At 51.6% G+C, this 19,349-nt stretch overlaps 8 protein-coding genes across 8 annotated transcripts; 5 read left to right on the forward strand and 3 right to left on the reverse strand.

The window, feature by feature from the left end:
- Positions 1-153: 153 nt before the first annotated feature.
- Positions 154-3,230, forward strand: CTAM01_16580 (uncharacterized protein; the record flags this gene model as incomplete). Its single annotated transcript, XM_060532573.1, has 2 exons — positions 154-3,136; positions 3,193-3,230. Coding segments are annotated over 2 exons (3,021 nt in total), but the record flags the coding sequence as incomplete, so codon positions are not given.
- Positions 3,231-3,767: 537 nt separating this feature from the next.
- Positions 3,768-5,322, reverse strand: CTAM01_16581 (vacuolar protein sorting-associated protein 62; the record flags this gene model as incomplete). The annotated part of the gene is made up of 4 exons (XM_060532574.1): positions 3,768-4,386; positions 4,442-4,491; positions 4,547-5,091; positions 5,181-5,322. 4 exons carry the CDS (start codon positions 5,320-5,322, stop codon positions 3,768-3,770), a joined length of 1,356 nt encoding a protein of 451 aa, XP_060372841.1.
- Positions 5,323-7,775: 2,453 nt separating this feature from the next.
- CTAM01_16582 (uncharacterized protein) lies at positions 7,776-10,346 on the forward strand (the record flags this gene model as incomplete). Its single annotated transcript, XM_060532575.1, has 9 exons — positions 7,776-7,813; positions 7,895-8,252; positions 8,413-8,573; positions 8,634-8,768; positions 8,834-8,955; positions 9,073-9,465; positions 9,530-9,724; positions 9,784-9,876; positions 9,940-10,346. 9 exons carry the CDS (start codon positions 7,776-7,778, stop codon positions 10,344-10,346), a joined length of 1,902 nt encoding a protein of 633 aa, XP_060372842.1.
- Positions 10,347-10,613: 267 nt separating this feature from the next.
- CTAM01_16583 (major facilitator superfamily transporter) lies at positions 10,614-12,622 on the reverse strand (the record flags this gene model as incomplete). The annotated part of the gene is made up of 6 exons (XM_060532576.1): positions 10,614-11,302; positions 11,379-11,571; positions 11,622-11,720; positions 11,790-12,151; positions 12,226-12,426; positions 12,508-12,622. The coding sequence occupies 6 exons, from the start codon at positions 12,620-12,622 to the stop codon at positions 10,614-10,616; spliced, it is 1,659 nt and encodes a 552-aa protein (XP_060372843.1).
- Positions 12,623-13,225: 603 nt separating this feature from the next.
- Positions 13,226-13,546, forward strand: CTAM01_16584 (uncharacterized protein; the record flags this gene model as incomplete). Its single annotated transcript, XM_060532577.1, has 1 exon — positions 13,226-13,546. One exon carries the CDS (start codon positions 13,226-13,228, stop codon positions 13,544-13,546), a length of 321 nt encoding a protein of 106 aa, XP_060372844.1.
- A 482-nt stretch (positions 13,547-14,028) lies between these two features.
- On the reverse strand, positions 14,029-15,813 carry CTAM01_16585 (uncharacterized protein; the record flags this gene model as incomplete). The annotated part of the gene is made up of 1 exon (XM_060532578.1): positions 14,029-15,813. The coding sequence occupies one exon, from the start codon at positions 15,811-15,813 to the stop codon at positions 14,029-14,031; it is 1,785 nt and encodes a 594-aa protein (XP_060372845.1).
- A 237-nt stretch (positions 15,814-16,050) lies between these two features.
- Positions 16,051-16,167, forward strand: CTAM01_16586 (uncharacterized protein; the record flags this gene model as incomplete). The annotated part of the gene is made up of 1 exon (XM_060532579.1): positions 16,051-16,167. One exon carries the CDS (start codon positions 16,051-16,053, stop codon positions 16,165-16,167), a length of 117 nt encoding a protein of 38 aa, XP_060372846.1.
- A 759-nt stretch (positions 16,168-16,926) lies between these two features.
- On the forward strand, positions 16,927-19,085 carry CTAM01_16587 (uncharacterized protein; the record flags this gene model as incomplete). The annotated part of the gene is made up of 2 exons (XM_060532580.1): positions 16,927-17,323; positions 17,392-19,085. 2 exons carry the CDS (start codon positions 16,927-16,929, stop codon positions 19,083-19,085), a joined length of 2,091 nt encoding a protein of 696 aa, XP_060372847.1.
- Between the last annotated feature and the right edge of the window lie 264 nt (positions 19,086-19,349).

Here is a 19,349-nt window from a genome sequence, read left to right on the forward strand (position 1 = left end):
TCCTCGAGAGCCTGACGAAGCTGATCTTCGGTATATTGAGGCATTATATATAGAAGAAGACATGTGCAAAAGATGAGCCCATTTGGACGCGAATTGAAAATGTTGTGATAAAAGGAGGTTGGGGGTGGGCATTGGGTTGTGGTGGATTTTCGCGTTTTTGTGGGTGCCAGAAACAGGGGGGTGCCAGGAAGTGGGTATGTTGACTTATTCAGGGGCGACACGTGGAAGGCCTTGATTGAAGAAATTGAAAGGCTGGATGCTCAGTGCCGAGCCATCGCGGAACTTATTACCCATGACAAAATCCTCGCCTTTATCGAGTCGCCCTCTCAAAAGACTGAACGAGCTATCGTTATGTTTAATCTTCCAAAACCCGTCTCGAATGATCTACTCAGAAGAAGGACAAAGCTTTTGAACAGGCTTTACACCTGCCCCTATCGTGATCGCAAAGACATCAATCCCGAGAGGGCTCCAGGGACCTGCGAATGGTTCGCCGAGCATGAATATTTCCGCGATTGGAAAGCCGCATCAGAATCCAGGATGTTGTGGGTTTCGGCTGATCCTGGCGCTGGAAAGTCGGTGCTTGCAAAGTACTTGGTAGATGATGTCTGTCCAAGCACACCAGATCGAACAACAAGCTACTTCTTTTTCAAAGACGGCTTTAACGACCAGAGAAGTGCTTCAGCTGCTATGTGCGCAATACTGCGACAGGTCTTGGAACAGAATAGCGAGTTGATGGACGAAAGCACCATGGCCAAGTTTGAGGCGGATGGTGATTATTTGCTCAACTCATTCTCAAGACTTTTCGACATCCTGCTTGAGGCCGCTACAAAAGTCGAAACCGAAGTCATCTGTCTGTTCGATGCTCTCGATGAATGCAATGAAGAAGACTGCCGCCAAGTGACATCGACTCTGGCCAAATTTTACAAGAACCCCCCGGACCACAGTCGTCTTAAATTCATCATCACGTCTAGACCGTACACCAGAATACAACGCAGCTTACAACCACTTGAGAATTCTCTACCAACTATTCATCTAAGAGGCGACGATGAGTCTAATACAGAACGTATTTCCGGTGAGATTGGCATCGTCATCCGTCATAGGCTACAGGATATCGCCCAGATCCAACTTCTTGAAGCAAAAGAGATCAGTTTGCTTGAGGAAAGCTTATTGACTTGGCAACATCGAACATACTTATGGGTCAAACTAGCGATCGATTTCATCGAAAGTCGCTTGGAGTCCCCTACAGAAGAGAATGTCAAGACCATCTTCAGCAGCATACCAGAGAAGCTGGACGGGCTATATGAAAAGATTCTTGAACAAAGTGCAAACAAGGAAAGAGCTCGAAAGGCTTTTCACATCATTTTTGGGGCCTACAGGCCTCTGAGTCTGTCCGAAATGTCAGGAGCGCTCTGCGTCGAAAGTCATCACCAGAATACCTCTCAAACATGTCAAGAGCCCATCAAGAGATTCCCGTCATACCTGAGAGAAATTTGCGGCTTATTCGTAACTATTGTAGACGGGAACGTCTACCTGCTTCATGAAACTGCAAGAGAGTTCTTAGCCTACAGAACTGGACGCGAAGCTCTCCAATCAACTTGGCTACACTCGATTAAGCCCAAAGAGTCGCATTTCATCATGGCCAAAGCTTGCGTTTGGTATCTCCTCTTGGAGGATCTGAACTCTCCAGATGCGCACATGTCCGCCTTTAGAGAGTATGCCCTCATTCACTGGTCCCGTCACGTTGGGGAATGCGAGGAGGAGCATTTCTGCGGCATTGATTCTTTTGGAAATAACATGGTATCTCTGTGTAAGACTATAGCAAGCAACGACATGACGAAGAGGAGGTGGATGTGGCGCCTGAGCCATGCGAGGCACACGAATGGAGAAGAACGCTACTGGGTCAGAAAGCATAGAATGGCTTTAGAAATGTACAGAGATCTTGACGACTTGAGCCCCTTGACCTTTGCTACACAATTCGGTCTTAAGTTGGCAGTCTCGAAACTACTACTAGAAGACCCTCGCAGTGGTTATAAGGTTTGCGCGAGTGGCAGAACAGCACTTTGGTGGGCAGCTTGCTATGGGCACACAGACATCATTCGTCTTCTTCTCAGCAAATATACCGACTCTGAATACGCGGGAATCGCCCTGAATTGGCGGCAAGAAGGAGATACACCTTTGGTAGTTGCGATTCGAAAGAGACACAAAGCTGCAGTGGCTGCTCTGCTTCGAGATCCCAGGACTAGCTTTGCCGCTCCCTGTGGCACCATGCCGAAATGGAAACCGGTGCACTATGCAGCCAATGACGAAGATTTATTCCAACTACTACTTGCAGACCAACGCACCTTTTCCGACTTCACTGATGAAGATCAACACATTCTACTGGAAAAAGTGTTTGAGTCCGGCAGCGTGGAAAGGTTCAAGTCTTTACTGCACGATGGCCGCTTTGAAAACGGATTTTGCTCAGCAGACCCGCAAGATGGGCGAACTTTGTTCTGCAAGCTTGCGGATCTCAGTTCGAACACTGGCTACGGTGTGTCTGGTGCAGTTTGCGTTGACATGATGAGACTTCTTCTCGAGACTTATCGAATCGATGTCGCGAAGCCTGACCATAAAAACAGATCTCCCGTGTCTTGGGCAGCAGGCAATCGGAGTGATACGACAGTCCTGTCCTATCTCTTATTTGAACTGCACCTCGAACCTGACGATCTTGATGACCAAGATCGAAGTCCATTATCGTACAGCGCAGAGTTGAAGGGTTTCAAAGCAGTTGAGAAGATGAAGGTCTTATTTCAAACAAACAGAGTCAACGTCAATTCTGTGGACAGCCATGGTCGAACCCCTCTCATGATAGCAGCAGATATCAGCCACCTCGATTCTCGGAAATACTGCAGTGCATACCATACCGGTAACAAGGCCGCATTCTTTTTACTAAATCACGAAGCGGATATCAATATTCGAGACAACCGAGGAAGAACTGTCTTGACATACGCTACGGGCGGTAACGCGCTCGGACTTGTGAAAGACTTGATCAAGCGTGGAGCAGCAGTAAACTTGAAAGATATCGATGGTCGTACAGCGCTGTCCTTTGCGGCGCAGTTTGCGAGCCCAGAAGTGGTCGCCGTGTTGCTGAACGCAGGTGCAGAACCATGCTTGAGTGACAAAGAAGGGAGAACGCCTCTTTCATGGCATCAGAAAACGAGAGACTTGATGTGTTTGGCTCCGGCACCTGATGAAAATAATACCTTTCGTTTTGTACATAGAAAAACGGAGGCAGAAGTACAGACATGCAGGACGTGTGGTTGGGCAGGTTTGGATCACGACGAGCGCAGCAAGAAGATTGAAGGCCTTCTTGCAGGCAGATCCGAGTATCCCTCGCTTGGTTTTGAACGTCCCAGTTGACCAAGATTCGATTAGGTCGCAGGGCCATGCATTCGACCGACCGACAACATGACATGAAGCAACATGACTTTCAATCAACTGACCCTCCATCGCCCACAGAACCGAACAGATCAAACTCAACATTTACTGCGCGGATACAAATACCTTGCCTAGTTGGAACCAACAGTAGTCACACTTCTAATTGTGTAGGGCTGGAGCCTATGGGATACGCGGGCGACAGGCAACAGCGGCAGCTAGCATACCCAATTTCTACGACCCAATATGATATTCTTCACCAGATTTACAATGGAATCCATTCTGAATTGAAGTGAGAGTTTCCCTTAGTGTTTCAAATTTCTCTCGGTCAATGTCGAATCGGCCTATATGTCTTAATGTTTCTTAACAAGTTTTCGCGGTTTATCCACATCTTCCTCGTCAGACGAAGAAAGCAATGCTTCATCTTCCAGAGCCCAGTCGTCTAGTGGTATATCCTCCGCCTGTAACCTCGTATACTTCCTGTTTCTATACTTCTTCACAGCCACGACTGCCCCAATGACAGCTCCCGATAGCACTGCGATGATCAACCCCATGAAGACCCATCTCCTCCATCCTCTTAAACAACACGGGTACAAGGACATGTAAATTCCGACTCCCCATTCCATCCATCCCATTTTGCGCCTCTGGTCTGGCTTTAGGCCTTTTCTGACGAGATGCTTGTGTCGTGGGCCAGTTGGGCCAGACTCAATCCTCTTAAGTCCGAACTTCGGGACGATTTCCTGGCGGGGATCGGAAGCTGGGTACGCTATGTCTCCCCATCGGCCGGAGTAGTAGAAGAAGGATATCAAATTCGAGGAAGGTGGTGGAGCTGGGGATGACTTGGCTGGTGGATCTAGTCTGGTGACTGTGAAGGATTCTTTATCGAAGTGGTAGAAATATGCTGAGAGAATGGGGTCCCATCTTCTTCCTTCGTCGCAGTAGTCGACCAAGACAGAGTTGTGTATTTGATTCCTAATTCATGGGTTAGTCTAGTCCTTGTGTTCACTTAAGAAAACACAAAACTTACCCCCTGGTTGGATAATTGGCATGCGATCCGCGTGCGCTATACACAATAGGCTTTCCAAAGTTAGCATATCTCCTTGTCATTGACTGAGAGACTAGGGCCACTAACCCTCCCGTCGGTCTTTGTGAGAGCCGAATCGTCCCACTTGAAAGAGGCGCCATCGACGTGCTGACTGTAGTAGATTCCTGTCGGTTTCCCATCCCTGAAGCGAATCATGTTATGCTCCCAGTCCCCAACATGATCACCGAAGTGCATCCCTGACTGCGCCTTCTCGCCCTTGACCATCCGGTTGAATGGTTCTAAAACTTGGCTGATGTTCATGCCCTCGTTGAATGAGTAGAAGTAGAAGTAAAAAGCATCCAGGTCTCGCTCTCCCTTCTCGACGAGAACCACAACGCATGGTGTGGCATTGCTGATCCTGCCATCGGCGTCGGGAGTGGCACCATGAATCCATTCCGGGTAGCTCAGTGGATCATCCTTCGAGGTGAGAGCTACTTCGTCTCCAAACTTGTTGAGTGACTCCAAGTTGTCCAGGTCGAGAGTTGGGATATCCGGAATAGTCTTTCCGTCTAGTGCCGGGGAAGTGTGTTGGATGTGCGTCAAGAGGTCGCTAGGCATGTATGGGTCGTCAGAGTGAAGCCAGATGAGAGGCGCTACATGTCATATTAGATCTCTCTCGAACTCGAACGCCAACCATAGCTTTCAAGGTAATATGCCAGCATCGAATACCTGACTGACTTACCGTGCTGGATGACGTAATCGGGACACCGGAGATCCGCGCCGATCGCCGGCCCGGCGACAGTGGAGCATATCAAGAAGCCGATGAGGAGACAGATTCGCTGCGTTGAGAATGCCTGCTTGAAAGCAGGCGCTGAAGCAGCCATCTCATACACAACTTCTTGAATAGTGACGGAGAATTTTGGAGGAGATGTGCAGTTGTTAATCGCAAAACTCAAAAGTGTCAGACATCCTGTGCTTATTCAGCAAATGCGTGCATGCACGCCATCGAAGGCAGCAACAGCATTGGGCGGGAACCTCGGGATCCGGGAGCTGCCCGGAAGGTTCGGAGTGGAGCCAAGCGCTGCAGGCCCCTCCTTTGCTATGTCCGTCTTGATATCCGTCCAACCGTTTATTCCCCACTATGGATGCTCTTACTACGCATCACGGATTCCCGCGGCATTTGATTCCGGGGACGAGCAATTTGGCGGGGGGTTAGTGGGGTGATGTCACGTAAAAACATTCCCCTTCTCTTCTTTTTTCCAATTTCAACTCATGATCGTTCTGCGGGTGATCTCTGGCGGGTATTGCCGTTGAACAGAGATCATGAAATGTTTAAATCCTAAGCTTTGATGCATCAAGATCGCTTGGCGCTTGAGGCAATTCCGAGGTGCCCGTTATTATTGGCTTACGAGTCCTTTGGCTTTCTTATACTCTTCCGACGCGAGTACGGGTATCAGAATTCACGTCTTCATCGGCTCAAGCATCCATTAAGCAGGTTCATTGCCCTCAAATGGACCCTCCTGTCGCATGGACATACTCATTGACTCAAGTAGTCGGCGACGTCGTTTTCGTTAATCTCAATCTACTTGTCAATGTGCATACATATGAATGCTAGACAGGAGGCTATTCAGGCCATACTCCGGGAAGAGCAGACTTTTCGGTATCGCTAGTTTCGCGGTACAGTACGTGTCATTATAGGCGGCTCTCGAAATATACGGAATGGTTTCTCAAATCTATGAGAGCGTAGCAGCTGTGCTTGTCGTATTGATACAAAAATTAGATCTAAGTTAACTTAGCTTCTCGGCCGGAAACCTTGAAAGGTTGTAAAGACGACAATGAAGTTGAACTAATCTTTACCGAGACCGAAGGTCTAAAAAGGTGGTAGTAGAGAATTGCTGCCGAATGTTTCACCCGATCGCACAGAATAAGATGAAGACTTGCAGATCGGCGAATTGTGTATCTGGATCAATCGTTCCTAGAATCTAGCTGCTGTCTGGGTAATGCAGTGGTGCCTGGCAAGTTCACATCGATAAGCTTTGGATTATCCAGGATCTTCCACTTTCAAACTTGCCTATTTTCCTTCAATAAGGTAGTTCTTCTAGATGACGTTGAGTTTAAGATGGCTCAGTACTTGTTCAAAGTTCATCTCTTACTAAACTGCAAATGACTTCACATCGCTGTGTGCCATTCGCTATCGGCATGTGGGGTGATACAGGCTGCGAGATCCTGCCGTGCAAGCCTCATTATAAGAAACCGAAAGGATGGAGCTTGCTGGTGCTATTGAGGCGGAGATCGCCATCCATCACCCAACCCTACCGAGTTCAGCCTTGGCAAACTTGTAGCTTGTTTGTCTGGCTTGTCTCACCCATCCCAGGCTGACTGACAGTAATATCAAACAAGGGACTTTGGTGCGTGCGGTCAGATCCCGGGGCGTCCCCAGATTCGACCCCGGTCTTACAAGGCGTCTTCGCGGAGGGTGCGCCACATACGTTTGCTCAAAGTTCCAACGTGGTAGCAATCGTCATCCCACTCCCACCATCCCTCACAGAACAAAAGGATCGACACATTATTGGCTGAAGAGAGCTCCCCAAACATTTTTGCTCAATTTACATTCCGGTACTTTGTCGCAGACCAAGCTTCTCTAAGCTTTTTGCGCCATGGGAGGAAGAGACATCCTCCCCTCCTGTGCCACGCGACCAACGAGAGCAAGGTGAACTACCCCCTCAATGGCCAGACAGACAGGCCATTGCAGCTTTTTACAGCATAAGCTGCATGAAATAGCCTGTCACGCCAGTAGTGACCCCGCATAGAATCGAAGGGAGCTGTAGCAGCATTAGGCCGATTCGGGGCGCTCGCATATCACTTCCCTAAGATCAGAGGCGTCGAGAGTCTACCTGATGGCCTAGCTATCCAGGCTTTGTTTCAATGACTTCGCTTCACTGGTCTGCCTCGGTGGCCGGGATGCAATGTGAGATGTTGCCATGATGTACAACTCATACGACCATGCCCGCTCATCACCCTCCCTCCTGAAAGTATGCCCTCCAGCCGTCCCCTTGCTCCCACCAACCCAACCAACACCCCGGCTACGTGCTCAGCCGACGCCCGCTACTTTGAAGTACATGTTGGTGATGAGACAGGGTGATTCAGATGACAGGGACGGCCCCTCAGACGTTGGACGGGTAATTCTGGATATTTAATCTGAACCCCCCTCCCTTCGGACGGCTTGAAGCTATCGAGTGGCACGGTGCAACTGCGTCACTCACGGCAGCCATTTTCTCGAGCGCACAGCTTCATTCCAGCCTTGCACAGGAATTCTCCATCGTGAACCACGTCCATCATGGCGGAACCAGAGAAGAGGATCGAGACGGACTCGCCGTACGTAGCCCCCAGCCCAATATCCCCCAGCCACCATTCCCGCGTGAATTTCCTCTGGGACGCAACTTACACAAACCCTAGGATCCACAAAGACGGCGTTGAGCACCACGACGAACGCAAAAAGTCCATCGCGGAACTCACCCAGAATCTCGAGGGCGAGATCAAGAACCCCCTCAAAGGCATCCCCAAAGCACAACTCCTCGAGCAGGTGACAGCATACCACAGAAAACACGACCTTCCCGAAGACATCCTTCCGCTGCTGAAAAAGGGCGCCCTCGTCGCTCAGAACCCAGCACTCTTCGAGTCCATCGAGGAGCTCGACGAAGCCGAGAGGGACGCGCTGCGCCAGGAGGTTACGCACCGGTGGAAGCACCCCTGGGCTCTGTATTACACCATCATTCTCAATTCTATCGCGGCGGCTATTCAAGGATGGGATCAGGTAAGCCAAGCAATGGTCGAATCCTTCGCTCACCCCCTCACCATGCCATGTCCATCTTCTTCCCCTCTTATCACCCATTATCCACCTTTTCCCGCTCGGGTTCCCCGCAAATTCCGCATGATCTCCCGGGAGCTTAGTTTTCCTAACGGCGCTGCACCAGACCGGGTCTAATGGCGCCAATTTGTCGTTTCCCACTGCGCTCGGCATCCCTGACACGGCGGGTTCGTCCTGCGGGCCGGTCGCCAACGAGGGCGATTGTGCGAAGAACAGTTGGATTATCGGCCTCGTGAATTCCATGCCTTATATCACGATCTGTCTATTGTAAGTATAGAACTGTGCATGATAGGACGAGTGAGAGATGTGCTGATTGATTGCGAACAGCGCTGGCTGGATCTCGGATCCCCTCAATGATCTACTCGGACGACGAGGTGTCATCTTCATCGCTGCCATCTTTTCGTTGCTCGCGCCCTTTGGCATGGCTGTGTCGCAGACATGGGGACAGCTCGCAGCTTGCAGGTAAGATAGAACCCCCAATTCAACGCCCACTCGCGACATCGTGATACTAACTGTTGTGTGCACAGAATGTTGCTTGGCATCGGCATGGGCTTGAAAGAAGTCACAGTCCCCGTCTTCTCCGCCGAAAACTCCCCCACTCTTATCCGTGGTGGCTTGGTAATGTCTTGGCAGGTCTGGACTGCGTTCGGTGAGCCTCAATCACAAGCCCCCCCTTCCGAAGCAACACCAAGAAATCTTGACTCTCGCCGATCTCTTAGTGGTTTGCTTGGCATACTACCGTTCAAGAATGCTAATCCTTAGCAAGGTATCTTCCTTGGCACATGCGCCAACCTCATCGTCGGTAAGACAGGCGACATTGCTTGGCGCCTCCAATTCGGCTCCGCCTTCATCCCGGCCGTCCCGCTCGTCATCGGAACGTACTTCTGCCCCGAGTCGCCTCGATGGTACCTCAAGAAGGGGAGGCATCTCAAGGCTTGGGGATCGCTGAAGCGCTTGCGTAATACGGAGCTTCAGGCTGCGAGGGATCTGTACTACATCCACTCGCTTCTGGAGTACGAGGAGACTATGATCAAGGAGTCTGGGCTCAAGGTCACGAGTAACATGTTTACGCGCTTTGTCGAACTGTTCACGATTGCTCGAATTAGGCGCGCGACGTGGGCTTCTGGTATTGTTATGATTGCGCAGCAGATGTGTGGAAGTAGGTACCATCCAAAAACAGCTATGTCTTAGGAGCCGTGGGCGGGACTAACATGCTTTTCTAGTCAACATCATCTCGTTCTACAGCGCGACCATCTTCAAGCAGAGTGGTATCAGCGACTATACCGCACTCTGGGCCAGTTTTGGCTTCGGGTTGATCAACTTCACCTTCGCCTGGCCTGCTGTATGGACGATTGATACGTTTGGTCGAAGAACTCTCCTGCTATTCACATTCCCAAACATGTTCTGGACCCTGCTCAGTACGTCGTGTCTTCATGCTAACAAGATATTGCATATGATTGCTAACATGGTCGTGTAGCTGCTGGACTCTGCTATCTAATCAGCGACAGTACCGCCCGCATCGCCGCAGTGGCGACCTTCGTCTACCTCTTTGCAGCATTCTATTCCCCAGGTAAGCAATGTTCAAATCTCCCCATTGCTGAATCGTACGAAGCCTACTAACGCCTCAAAACAGGCGAGGGTCCCGTCCCCTTCATGTACTCCGCCGAAGTGTTCCCCCTCTCCCACCGCGAAATCGGCATGTCCTGGGCCGTGGCAACCAACAACTTCTGGGCGTCCGTGCTCTCCCTCACCTTGCCGCGCATGCTGATCGCCATGACGTCCACCGGTGTGTTTTGCTTCTACGCGGGCCTGAACCTCGTCGCCCTTGGGCTTATCTTCCTGTTCGTGCCGGAGACGAAGCAAAAGTCGCTTGAGGAGCTTGATTACGTCTTTGGCGTGCCGGAGCGGACGCACGCAGCGTATCAGGTCAAGACCGTATTGCCTTGGTGGATTAAGAGGTGGATTTTCCAGAAGAAGGGGGCGAAGTGTCCTGATTTGTATCATGATGAGAATTCGGAGGGAGTACCTCGCGGGGAGTAAGATGTTGTGAAGCGAGGGGTCTGGTGCTGTGATGATCAGCTAGATGCTAGGCATGTTGATGTCTACGATTGTGGGTCGATTGTGGGTTCGTGAGTGTGACAGACGTGGTTGTGTCTGCTAGACATCACCCGAGGGGCGATCGCGCAAGGAAGTAATATTGGTGGACGTCTATCATGTCTTCGTTGGTATTCTTTGGTGGGATTCGTACTATACCCTTCGTTACCGATTCTCTACTTTCTTTCCTTAATATGATCTCAATTATCATCTCTATGACCTAAATGAAACTGGACTGTATTCCACCCAAGGGTATTCTAGAGTGTGTAACGGAACTGCGGGTTCGATGTTAGCAAAGAGACTACAACAAATCAGACCAGGTGCACTCACATAAGGGTTCTCGAAATCGGTGTAATCCTGCTCCCCAAGCTCCTTACCCCTCTTCGCTCTCTCCTCCACAGTCAACCCATCAACAGCCATAGCAGCATCTCTCTGCTTATTCCTCCTCACCAACACAAACCGCCACGTCAAAATCAACGCAAACTGAATTCCAAAGCAGATCGCGCACCCAATCGTTCCAGGGGTGTACTTTGGCGCATCCTGCGCCTTGAAGATCTGGCTGCCGACCATGTTACCCACGCAGTACCCGACAAAGGTGAAGCTGGACGTCATGGTGCGCTTGGTGCGGCCGGCAATATTGCTCGGGATCAGGGTCCAGGCGAGGAAGAGGCCGAGGACGAAGGGCACGGTGATGAAGTAGCAGCCCCATTTGGTCCACTTGATTGCTGGGTCATTGGGGAGGAGGGACATGCCGAGGAAGCCTGCGAAGGGGGGCAGGACGGAGGTTGCCATGATCCAGAGGCGGAGGTTGGCTTTTTTGCTGGTGAGGAGGCCGACGCAGATAAAGATTATGACGGACATTACGGATCGGGGGATGTCGATGAGGATGGTTTGGAGGTTGTCTGGAGAGGAGGTTGTGTTAGTGTGGAACTTGATATGAAGCAGATTGAATGATGGAGGCTTGATGAAAGGTCATACTGAAGCCAAAGGAAGTCATGATGATGCTGCCAAAGGTGGTAAGACCGCCGTTAGGGACGGAGCTCAGGAAGGCATTCACGCCGGCGAACCAGAAGATGGGATCGCGGCAGCATTCGCCGACCTGCTTCCACTTCCACCCCTTGATCGCGGTGCGATCGTGACCGGTATTGTTGGAGATGATGCGCGCGCTCGCCTAGGAGAAATCAGTTTGGGGTTTGTTACGAGATACGACGGGTTTCTCACCATGTCCTTCTCAGCCTGCGTCAACCACCTCACTTCGGACGGCGTACCAAGGAGGAACAGACAAAGACAGCCAATGGCAGTCGTCAAGCTACCCAAGAACTGAAATGCATGTTAGCAATGCGACCCCCAGCCGTCATTGAGAGGTGCACCAGGCCTCGAGCAACTCACAAACGAAATATACCTCCACGGCTGAGCCCCCTCCTTATGCTGCGTCGACGCGCCGATAGCGTACATGATGAGCGAGGCAATGACCCCAAACCCAGCATTCGCGCTCTGAAAGACGAGAGACCTCGAGGCGTGCTCGCGCGTCTTGTACCACGTGCCGACCAGCAACATAAAGCCGGGGGAGATGCAGCACTCGAACGCGCCCTGCAGCGCGCGGAGAACAATGAGGTGGGTGAAGTTCTGGGCGAAGCCGATGCAGAGGACGATGATGCCCCAGCAGATCATGTAGACGGAGAGGGTGCGGCCCATTTTGTAGCGCTGGAGGACGATGTTGCTTGGGAATTCGAAGCACATGTATGTGATGTCTGGATTGTGAAGAGGGTTCAGTCAGGATTATGCTGCTGGAGGAGGGAAAGACGCGATGTGTGATGGAACGTACAGAAGATTGTTGTGAGCCAGCTGTATTCCTGGCCCTTGAGTCCTGTGTCTTGACGAAGACCAAAGATAGCCTGGGTGCCGAGCGCCGTCTTGTCGGTTTGCTGGATGCCGTAGCATATCCACATGAGGGGGAGGAGGTACTTGTCGACCTTTCTCTTGAGCTTGTGGTATTCCTCCTTTGTGTACTGGCCTTCCACGGCGACTGTATTACTACCGTTAGCATCAGAGGTCTTTCGGTCTGCGATATAGCCTGTCTTCAGCGACAGAAAGATGTAAATCTCACCGAGGTCGGTCTCGCCATTGCGCTCGCTGGTGGTGTCGGATTGATCCTGGTCCGAGACGATGACGATCTTCTTCTCATCCACGGCGGGAGCCTCGATGTCTTGGGGAGAAGACATGTTCGCGATGGTTCACTAGGGGGAGAACCTCGAGATTGAAGAGGCAGGAGGGAAAGATACAGAGTTCACTATGGATCTCAACGAGGAGATCAAGGCTTCTTTCACATTGACTTGCCTGCTGCAACCTAAGAGATGGCCATCGCTTGTCGACCTATGGAGGAACGAATGTTATATGAGCATCAATACGACGGTGCTATTGCGTGTGTGTGTGTAGTAGATACGGATATCGGCTGTCAATATCGACTGCCGAAGTGCAACGTAAACCCCCCTCCCTGAGTTCCCTCCATTCGAAGAGTCAAGATAAGGATTCCCGCGGAGAGGGTCAGAGGGTAGAGCGAGGTAGGGAGAGAAGAAGATCTAGAGGGGCGATCGCTTCCATTGAGCGCAAAATAGCCGACCGCGTGGCTAATCCTGGTGGGAACTACCGCAGCACGGCAACCAACATGGAAAGTGACAGGGTGATTCGATGCATGATGGCCCTGTGATTTCGCATCGGACGATGGGAAGCGTGGGTCTCTGGAAGCAGTTTATATTTGCCCAATTACATCCTTAACATCTCGTCGAAATAGACTGTACGTTTTACTAACGACAGATAAGACACCAATGAAGAGAAAGATATCTCTAAGGATGAAGAGGTTGGAGGCGAAAAGATTACCGTCGCGTCGGGTAATGATACTCGATGCTGGAGGGGCGAGAGCGAGACATAGCAGGGATGTGGCTATGATGTTCCATCGAACACGCCGCGAAGCCGCATCGCGCGTTTGCCGACGAGCTGACGACCCGGAAAGGATGTTGATAGGAGGAGGGGGTGGTGGTCAAGAAGTTGAGATGCGGGATGATAAGGTGGGAGAGGGACAGGGCGGGGCCAAGCCCGATGTTAGTGTTCCCCCTTGCCGGCGAATCGTCCGAAAGGCCGGATCTTGAACTTTGGTTGATATAACGCGCCCCTGTGCCTCGCTGCAAAGAAAGTTGCCCAAGAGGCCAAGAGATCCAAACGGCTTGGTCAACGTACGGATCTTTTCCGGGTGCTAAGGTATTCACATGTATTGGGACGGAGTTTTTGATATCCGTCCCCTGCTATTCCCTGAATCCCTGAATTCCCGAATCTCCCAACGGGAGGCGGGGGAAGCCGGGGTTGTCTTATCTTACCTATCTTACCCCAAACGCGAGCAAGGGGAGGGGGAGAGGAGCCGAATGATAACAGATTATGGTCAGATTCCGTGCTCTGTCTGCAGCTGGAGGCCGAGATACCATGGTAAAAGGTTAAGTCATTGTTCTGTTTGTCTGAATTAGCCTATCCAAGTTTGGGCCTCAGTCGGATGTTGTTATTGGTCAGGGCAGGTGAATTTCAAGATCTTGTGATTCTATAGATGCTTTGCTATGCATTTGTCGTCCCTGTTAATGCTCTACACAGCCTTGGAGGCACGCGACTTGTTATCGCGATGGCGCCTCTCCTTGGCCGCTGATTTCCTGCGCTTCATCCACGACTGGTTGAGGTCTCTCCGGTTCTCCCAGAACCACTTTTGAAAGTCGCCTCCGGGCCCGCTGCTGCCCTCGGGGTCGGCGTTTCGCTCCGCATTCAACGTCGCCTCAATCTCCTCGCGGGTCTCTTCGTCGTCCTCCTCATCCTCTTCGCCGTCGTGACCGATAGCCCAGAACGGTTTCGTGTGGTTGGGGTGCGCTGTGTCGGGCGTGGGTGCAGCGCTTCTAACGTTGCGCCACTCGACGTCTTGTGCGGTGAACGGGGTCATGGGCATTTGGTTGGATGCTGCAACATCCACGTCTTCTTCGATGTCATCGCCGCCGCCACCGAAGAAGCTGAAAGGTTGAGCTTCTTCGGCGGGATGGGTAGCCTCCTTACCGTCCTGCTTTGGGCGCTTGTAGAGAGCTTCCAAGGGATGAACTTGGGCCGGGGTCGATGGTGGTATCTTGATGGTAAGACTGGCGTTGGAAGCGGCGGATCTGGGCCGCGATGCATCGGCGGCTTTGATTGCAGATAGCGGACTGTCAAAGTTGGCAGGGACAGAAGTCTTGGTAGTTTCGACTACCATCTCTTCGTCCGAGTCGGAGCTATCATCGTCAGACGACGATGATGAATCGCTGCTACTGTCTTCATCACCTGCAGCCTTTGGCGTTTGCTTTGCAGGTGTCACTGGCGCCGCCTTAACGATTTGTGTAGCCTTGACCTTTTCCGTGACATTGGCCGGCTCTGGCTCCCCATCTGAGCTCTCGTCGGAAGAAGTATCCTCGTCAGATGAACTGCCGCTACTGCTTGTAGTATCGTCGTCCACGGGTGGAGGCGTGGGAGCCTTGACCTTCTTTGGTGGCTTGGGACTCTTGGATTCGGGGACAGGTGCCGTGGCTGTTCTCCTAGTCTTGGATGATTCGATCAGGTTCCCTTGGGTGTCAACCCATCCTTTCCCTTCAACAAACTCGGTTGTGAGGTTCTCGGTCGGCGCAGGCTTGGCGGCCTTGAGGAAGGTAGGGAACTTTGTCGTCTTCTCGAATTCGTGGATGACAACCTCCTTGGCCTTCTTCCTGCGTTTCTTGCGATCGCCCTCGTCCTCGGGATCGGTAGCCGCTGGGAGCTGCTTAGAGGGCAGCTTTGTCTTGAGCAGACATTCCTCCCTGTCTGTGTACTTTGAGCGCTCCTCGCGCTTCTTTGTCTTGTCCTTCTTTTCCTTCTTCTCTCCCTTTTCCTTTTTGCTCTTCTTCTCCCTTATCTTGGCCTCCTCGGGAACGGTCCAGCCCCGCTTGACCTTGCGATCGCGAAGCTCGACGCCCTCGAGCACATTCTCATCGCGCTTCTGCCTCTTCCTCTCCTCCTTTTCCTTGGACGACTTCTTTCGCTTCTTGCCAGTCTCTTCGCTCTCAGCCACTGGCATGTAGTCCTCGGCGGGGCGGGCCTTATCGATGCGCATCTTGGAGCCCTTCAGCACAGCGCCGTTCAGCCTCTTCTTGATCTTCTCAGCGTCCGCCTCGGGCACGTCGACGAAGCCGTAGCGCTTGTCGGGGAAGGTTTCAATGGTGTGGAAGGAGATATTTCGGGCGTTTGGCAAGATCGCAGCTGGGATGACGAGTTTCAAGAGGTCCTGGTCGAAAGGAGAGATGTGCAACCTCGTGTAGGCGCTGCTGGTGTCGGAAGGCCCAGCAGGATCAGAAGCAGTCGGAGCAGCACTCGGGGGCATCATTAGATATTACCGCACCGCAGGAAGAGGGAACCGCGAAGGGGCAAACGTTGGACGGTGATTGAGCGTCGTTGCCCGCCAAAAAAGAATGAATGGCAGCGGGAGCTTAAGGGACTAAAAAAAAAAAAAAGTAAGCTCCTTTGCTAGAGGATTTTGCCGATCCCCTCGAAAACCCTTTGCTTTGTGTTGCGCAGGGATTTCAATTGGTCCAGAATATTTTCCACCCGGGGCCGTGCTCACATGGCAGCACTGTGCTATGACACTGTGACCCCACTCCTGCCTGCTTACGTCATCTCACTTCTGTTCGTCTCATCTCATTCCTTCTGTGATATTCCTCACCAACAACTCACTGAGTGAGGTATATCAGTCCCCTCGAATCCATTCCGACCACCAGCACAGCATGCGCCTTCCTATGTCGGTTGGTCAGGTCAAACTGCTTGGGTGGTGGAGTGGGCAAAGGTCAACAGTTGTCGCCTGAGCCTACTTGACTGGCTACGATTTCGAGTCCGCAAACGATCCCAGCATGAGCACCAAGAGATGTGGCCATCCCAGCGGTGAACTCTTTTTTGAACATCACAAGTTTGAGCTGAGTTGTATCAATGATCCCCATCTCTATTACTCCTTTGATATTCATTTGCTATTTAAAAAGAAAGAAAAAAGGGAGAAAGGGAAAAAAGCATACCTATTTCTTACCGACATGCAATCCGTTTGAGAATGAGGTGGAGAGAAGCCCTGAACTGGCCTTTGGGCGGTGACTGCCCACGGTGACACTCGCGTAGCTCCTTCCATCGCGACGACTGTACATGTTCTTTGGATGGGGAAGCTGCTATGGGCTGCTATTTCACATTTTGTTGGGCACCGTGATTTGAGTTTCCCACGCGAACCTCGTCTTCTCTATCGTCGATCTTCAACCTACCTTAACCTCTCTGCAGCTTTATCCACGACAACAATCCTAGCGAGGAACATCTGACTACAAATCGATGACAACCAGGGGCGTTGCTTTCTTCTCTTCTCGTGGCATTTACTTGCCTATTCCTCTTCTTGACCCTTCGTATTATTCCATATTTGTCGTATGACTTTGCTTCATCCTCTTGCTAGCCTTCGACCAATTCCAACATGAGGGATCCTTCAGAATTCGATGACGAAGAGTTCCGCACTGCACCGTCGACTCGAGAACACAGCCTGTCCGTCAATAGACCTCCAACTGTGACACAGCTACCAGGCGTATTCGTTCCCTCATGCCACAATGGCACTGTCATCTATCCGACCACCACGCAGATAGACCCTAATCTCGGCCGGCGTCCATCCATCGTGCCACCGGGCCCGCCCACTACCCTAGACTGCAGCTTGCTCAGTAATGGAGACGCCGAGACCATGACGTGGGCTCCTCAAGCCAGTTCGGTTTTCCGGCGGCCATCAAGATGCATGAGCATGGATCAGACTAGAACTCAGGCCCATAACCACTGTCTGCCCCCGGCCGCTGCAGAAGCAGTCACCAAGGGGGATCTGTCAGGTATTTTAGGTCAAGGCATGATCTGCTAAGACACCTTGCATTTTAATTGCTAATCAATAATGCCGTAGGAAACAAGTGTCTTGCCGGCGAGTCTCAGAACACATCATCGGGGAGAACGAACCACAAATCAGGTACCGGCTTGACCTCCAACATTCAACATGGCCCCACGACGATGCCCATACGAGGCCGACGCGATATTTCAGGCAGCCACAGCTCCATCAATGGTCGTCATAGCCGACACTCATCCCGGTCCGAGCATCTCTCCGACACCCCGAGACGGTCTAGTCACAGCATTTGGGGAAAGCCCAATACCTTGATGCAGCAAATCATGGGAAAGGTACGGGTTCGTCTGGCTGGTCAACGAACAACGCCGGCTATCTCCCCAGACGACCCCGATGGAGGGACACCATGCAACAAAGCCTCGTGCCAGTACGTTCTCACCGATGATCAAGTACAAGACGTTGTGGAGATCGTTTTCAAAGAAATGTGCAAGCACAATACGACCATGGAGGATGCTATCAAAACCCAACAAGCAACTGATACTGCGGTCCAAACAAACTTGGCCAGGAAGCCGAGCTTCCTCAAGACTGCCATTGAGCTACGACCTGCTCGTGCAGCTGATACAGCGACTACCATCAACGAACCCGAGACCTCCTTCTTTAATCGAAGCGCTGTTGATGGTCAGGTACGGTCGAGAAGTGTGGCTCGACCGGCACCCATCACCACGATTGTATCACGCGACAGTATCACTGATATACGGTGGCTCGCTGATACACTGGCAGAACATTCTGACCAGACCCGAGAACCGGTTTCGGATGCTTCCGTAGTGCAAACATCTGCCGTGTCCCAGACCAACTCTTCCATGTTCAATGTGTCTAGCATTATTGAGGAACTCAGTCGGGCTTCTGGTTCTGATACTCTGTCGGATACCCCTGATTTCCATGGCTTCTCGCTCGGTTCTCACCTTGTAGGCGAATTAGGTCGTCAAAAAGAGAACCTCAAAGGATCCAGTGTCGATGACGAAGCTTCTTCAATCACTTCATTCCCTAGCCTGCCACAGCGACACTGCACGGATGAGTGGCTGAGCACCCCGGCTAGTCTTGTCCCTCTTCAACATGAAGATAAAAGCAAGGTCAACATGTATCATATGGGAATTGACGCGAGACTTGGTAGTGTCGCACCCATCAGTAAGGACTCACCTCGTAGAGATTCCGACCGTTCTATGAGCCACGAGGTAGATCTCCCCTTGGATGATCCTGCGAGTATCAAAAACAAGCCCTCTCACCGAGACTACGAGGCCTTGTCAGACTCGCATGCATGCGGCGAAAACAAGGCACCCGGCGAATTGGCCAAGAATACCAGGCGGCGCTCTGCCCATTTCGCAGAGCCTTTGGTACAAGACACTCGCAAACCAGAACCAGGGTTCATGCAGCAGATCACCCGAAAGATCAGTTCTGTTTTTCAGAGAACACCAAGTAGTAGCCGTACAACCCGCGCACCAGCGCCATCCGAAGTTGACGATGAGGTTACCGGAAAGGCTGGCGGAGAACTTGGTGCAAGCCGGCCAGCGGCGGGAACTGGTGGTTCTGGTGTGGATTGCCTCTCAGAGCCGGAGCCCGACGCCGTCTATCAGGCTATGGTGCTATCGAAGCCTACGAAAGACAAGAAGCAACGCCGTAGCACTTGTTCTGAAGACTACATTCCTCACACGTGCGTGGATGATCTGAGCACGTCGGGAATCCCCTCACCCAATATCCAGTAAGCCACGGAGGTATTTCATAGAAGGGCAATGCCAAAAAGACGAATGAGTACCCTAGAATCCATAGACCTTAGTGCATAAATACGGCTATCATCTCCCTATTTCTAAGGCTTTTGAGCAACTTGATGCTGACGAGGTAGTCAATGAGTTTAAGTGCTAATAACGGATATGCATCAAACTCGCCCCACGATGGACAAAACTCTGAAAGAACTCAAGATGCCAAAAAGGCAACATCTATTGAAGCGGTCTTGAGGAACCATAATCACT

Source organism: Colletotrichum tamarilloi (genome assembly GCF_030869305.1).
Source record: "Colletotrichum tamarilloi strain Tom-12 chromosome Unknown Scaffold_238.1, whole genome shotgun sequence".
In the NCBI taxonomy this organism is placed as follows: Eukaryota; Fungi; Ascomycota; class Sordariomycetes; order Glomerellales; family Glomerellaceae; genus Colletotrichum; species Colletotrichum tamarilloi.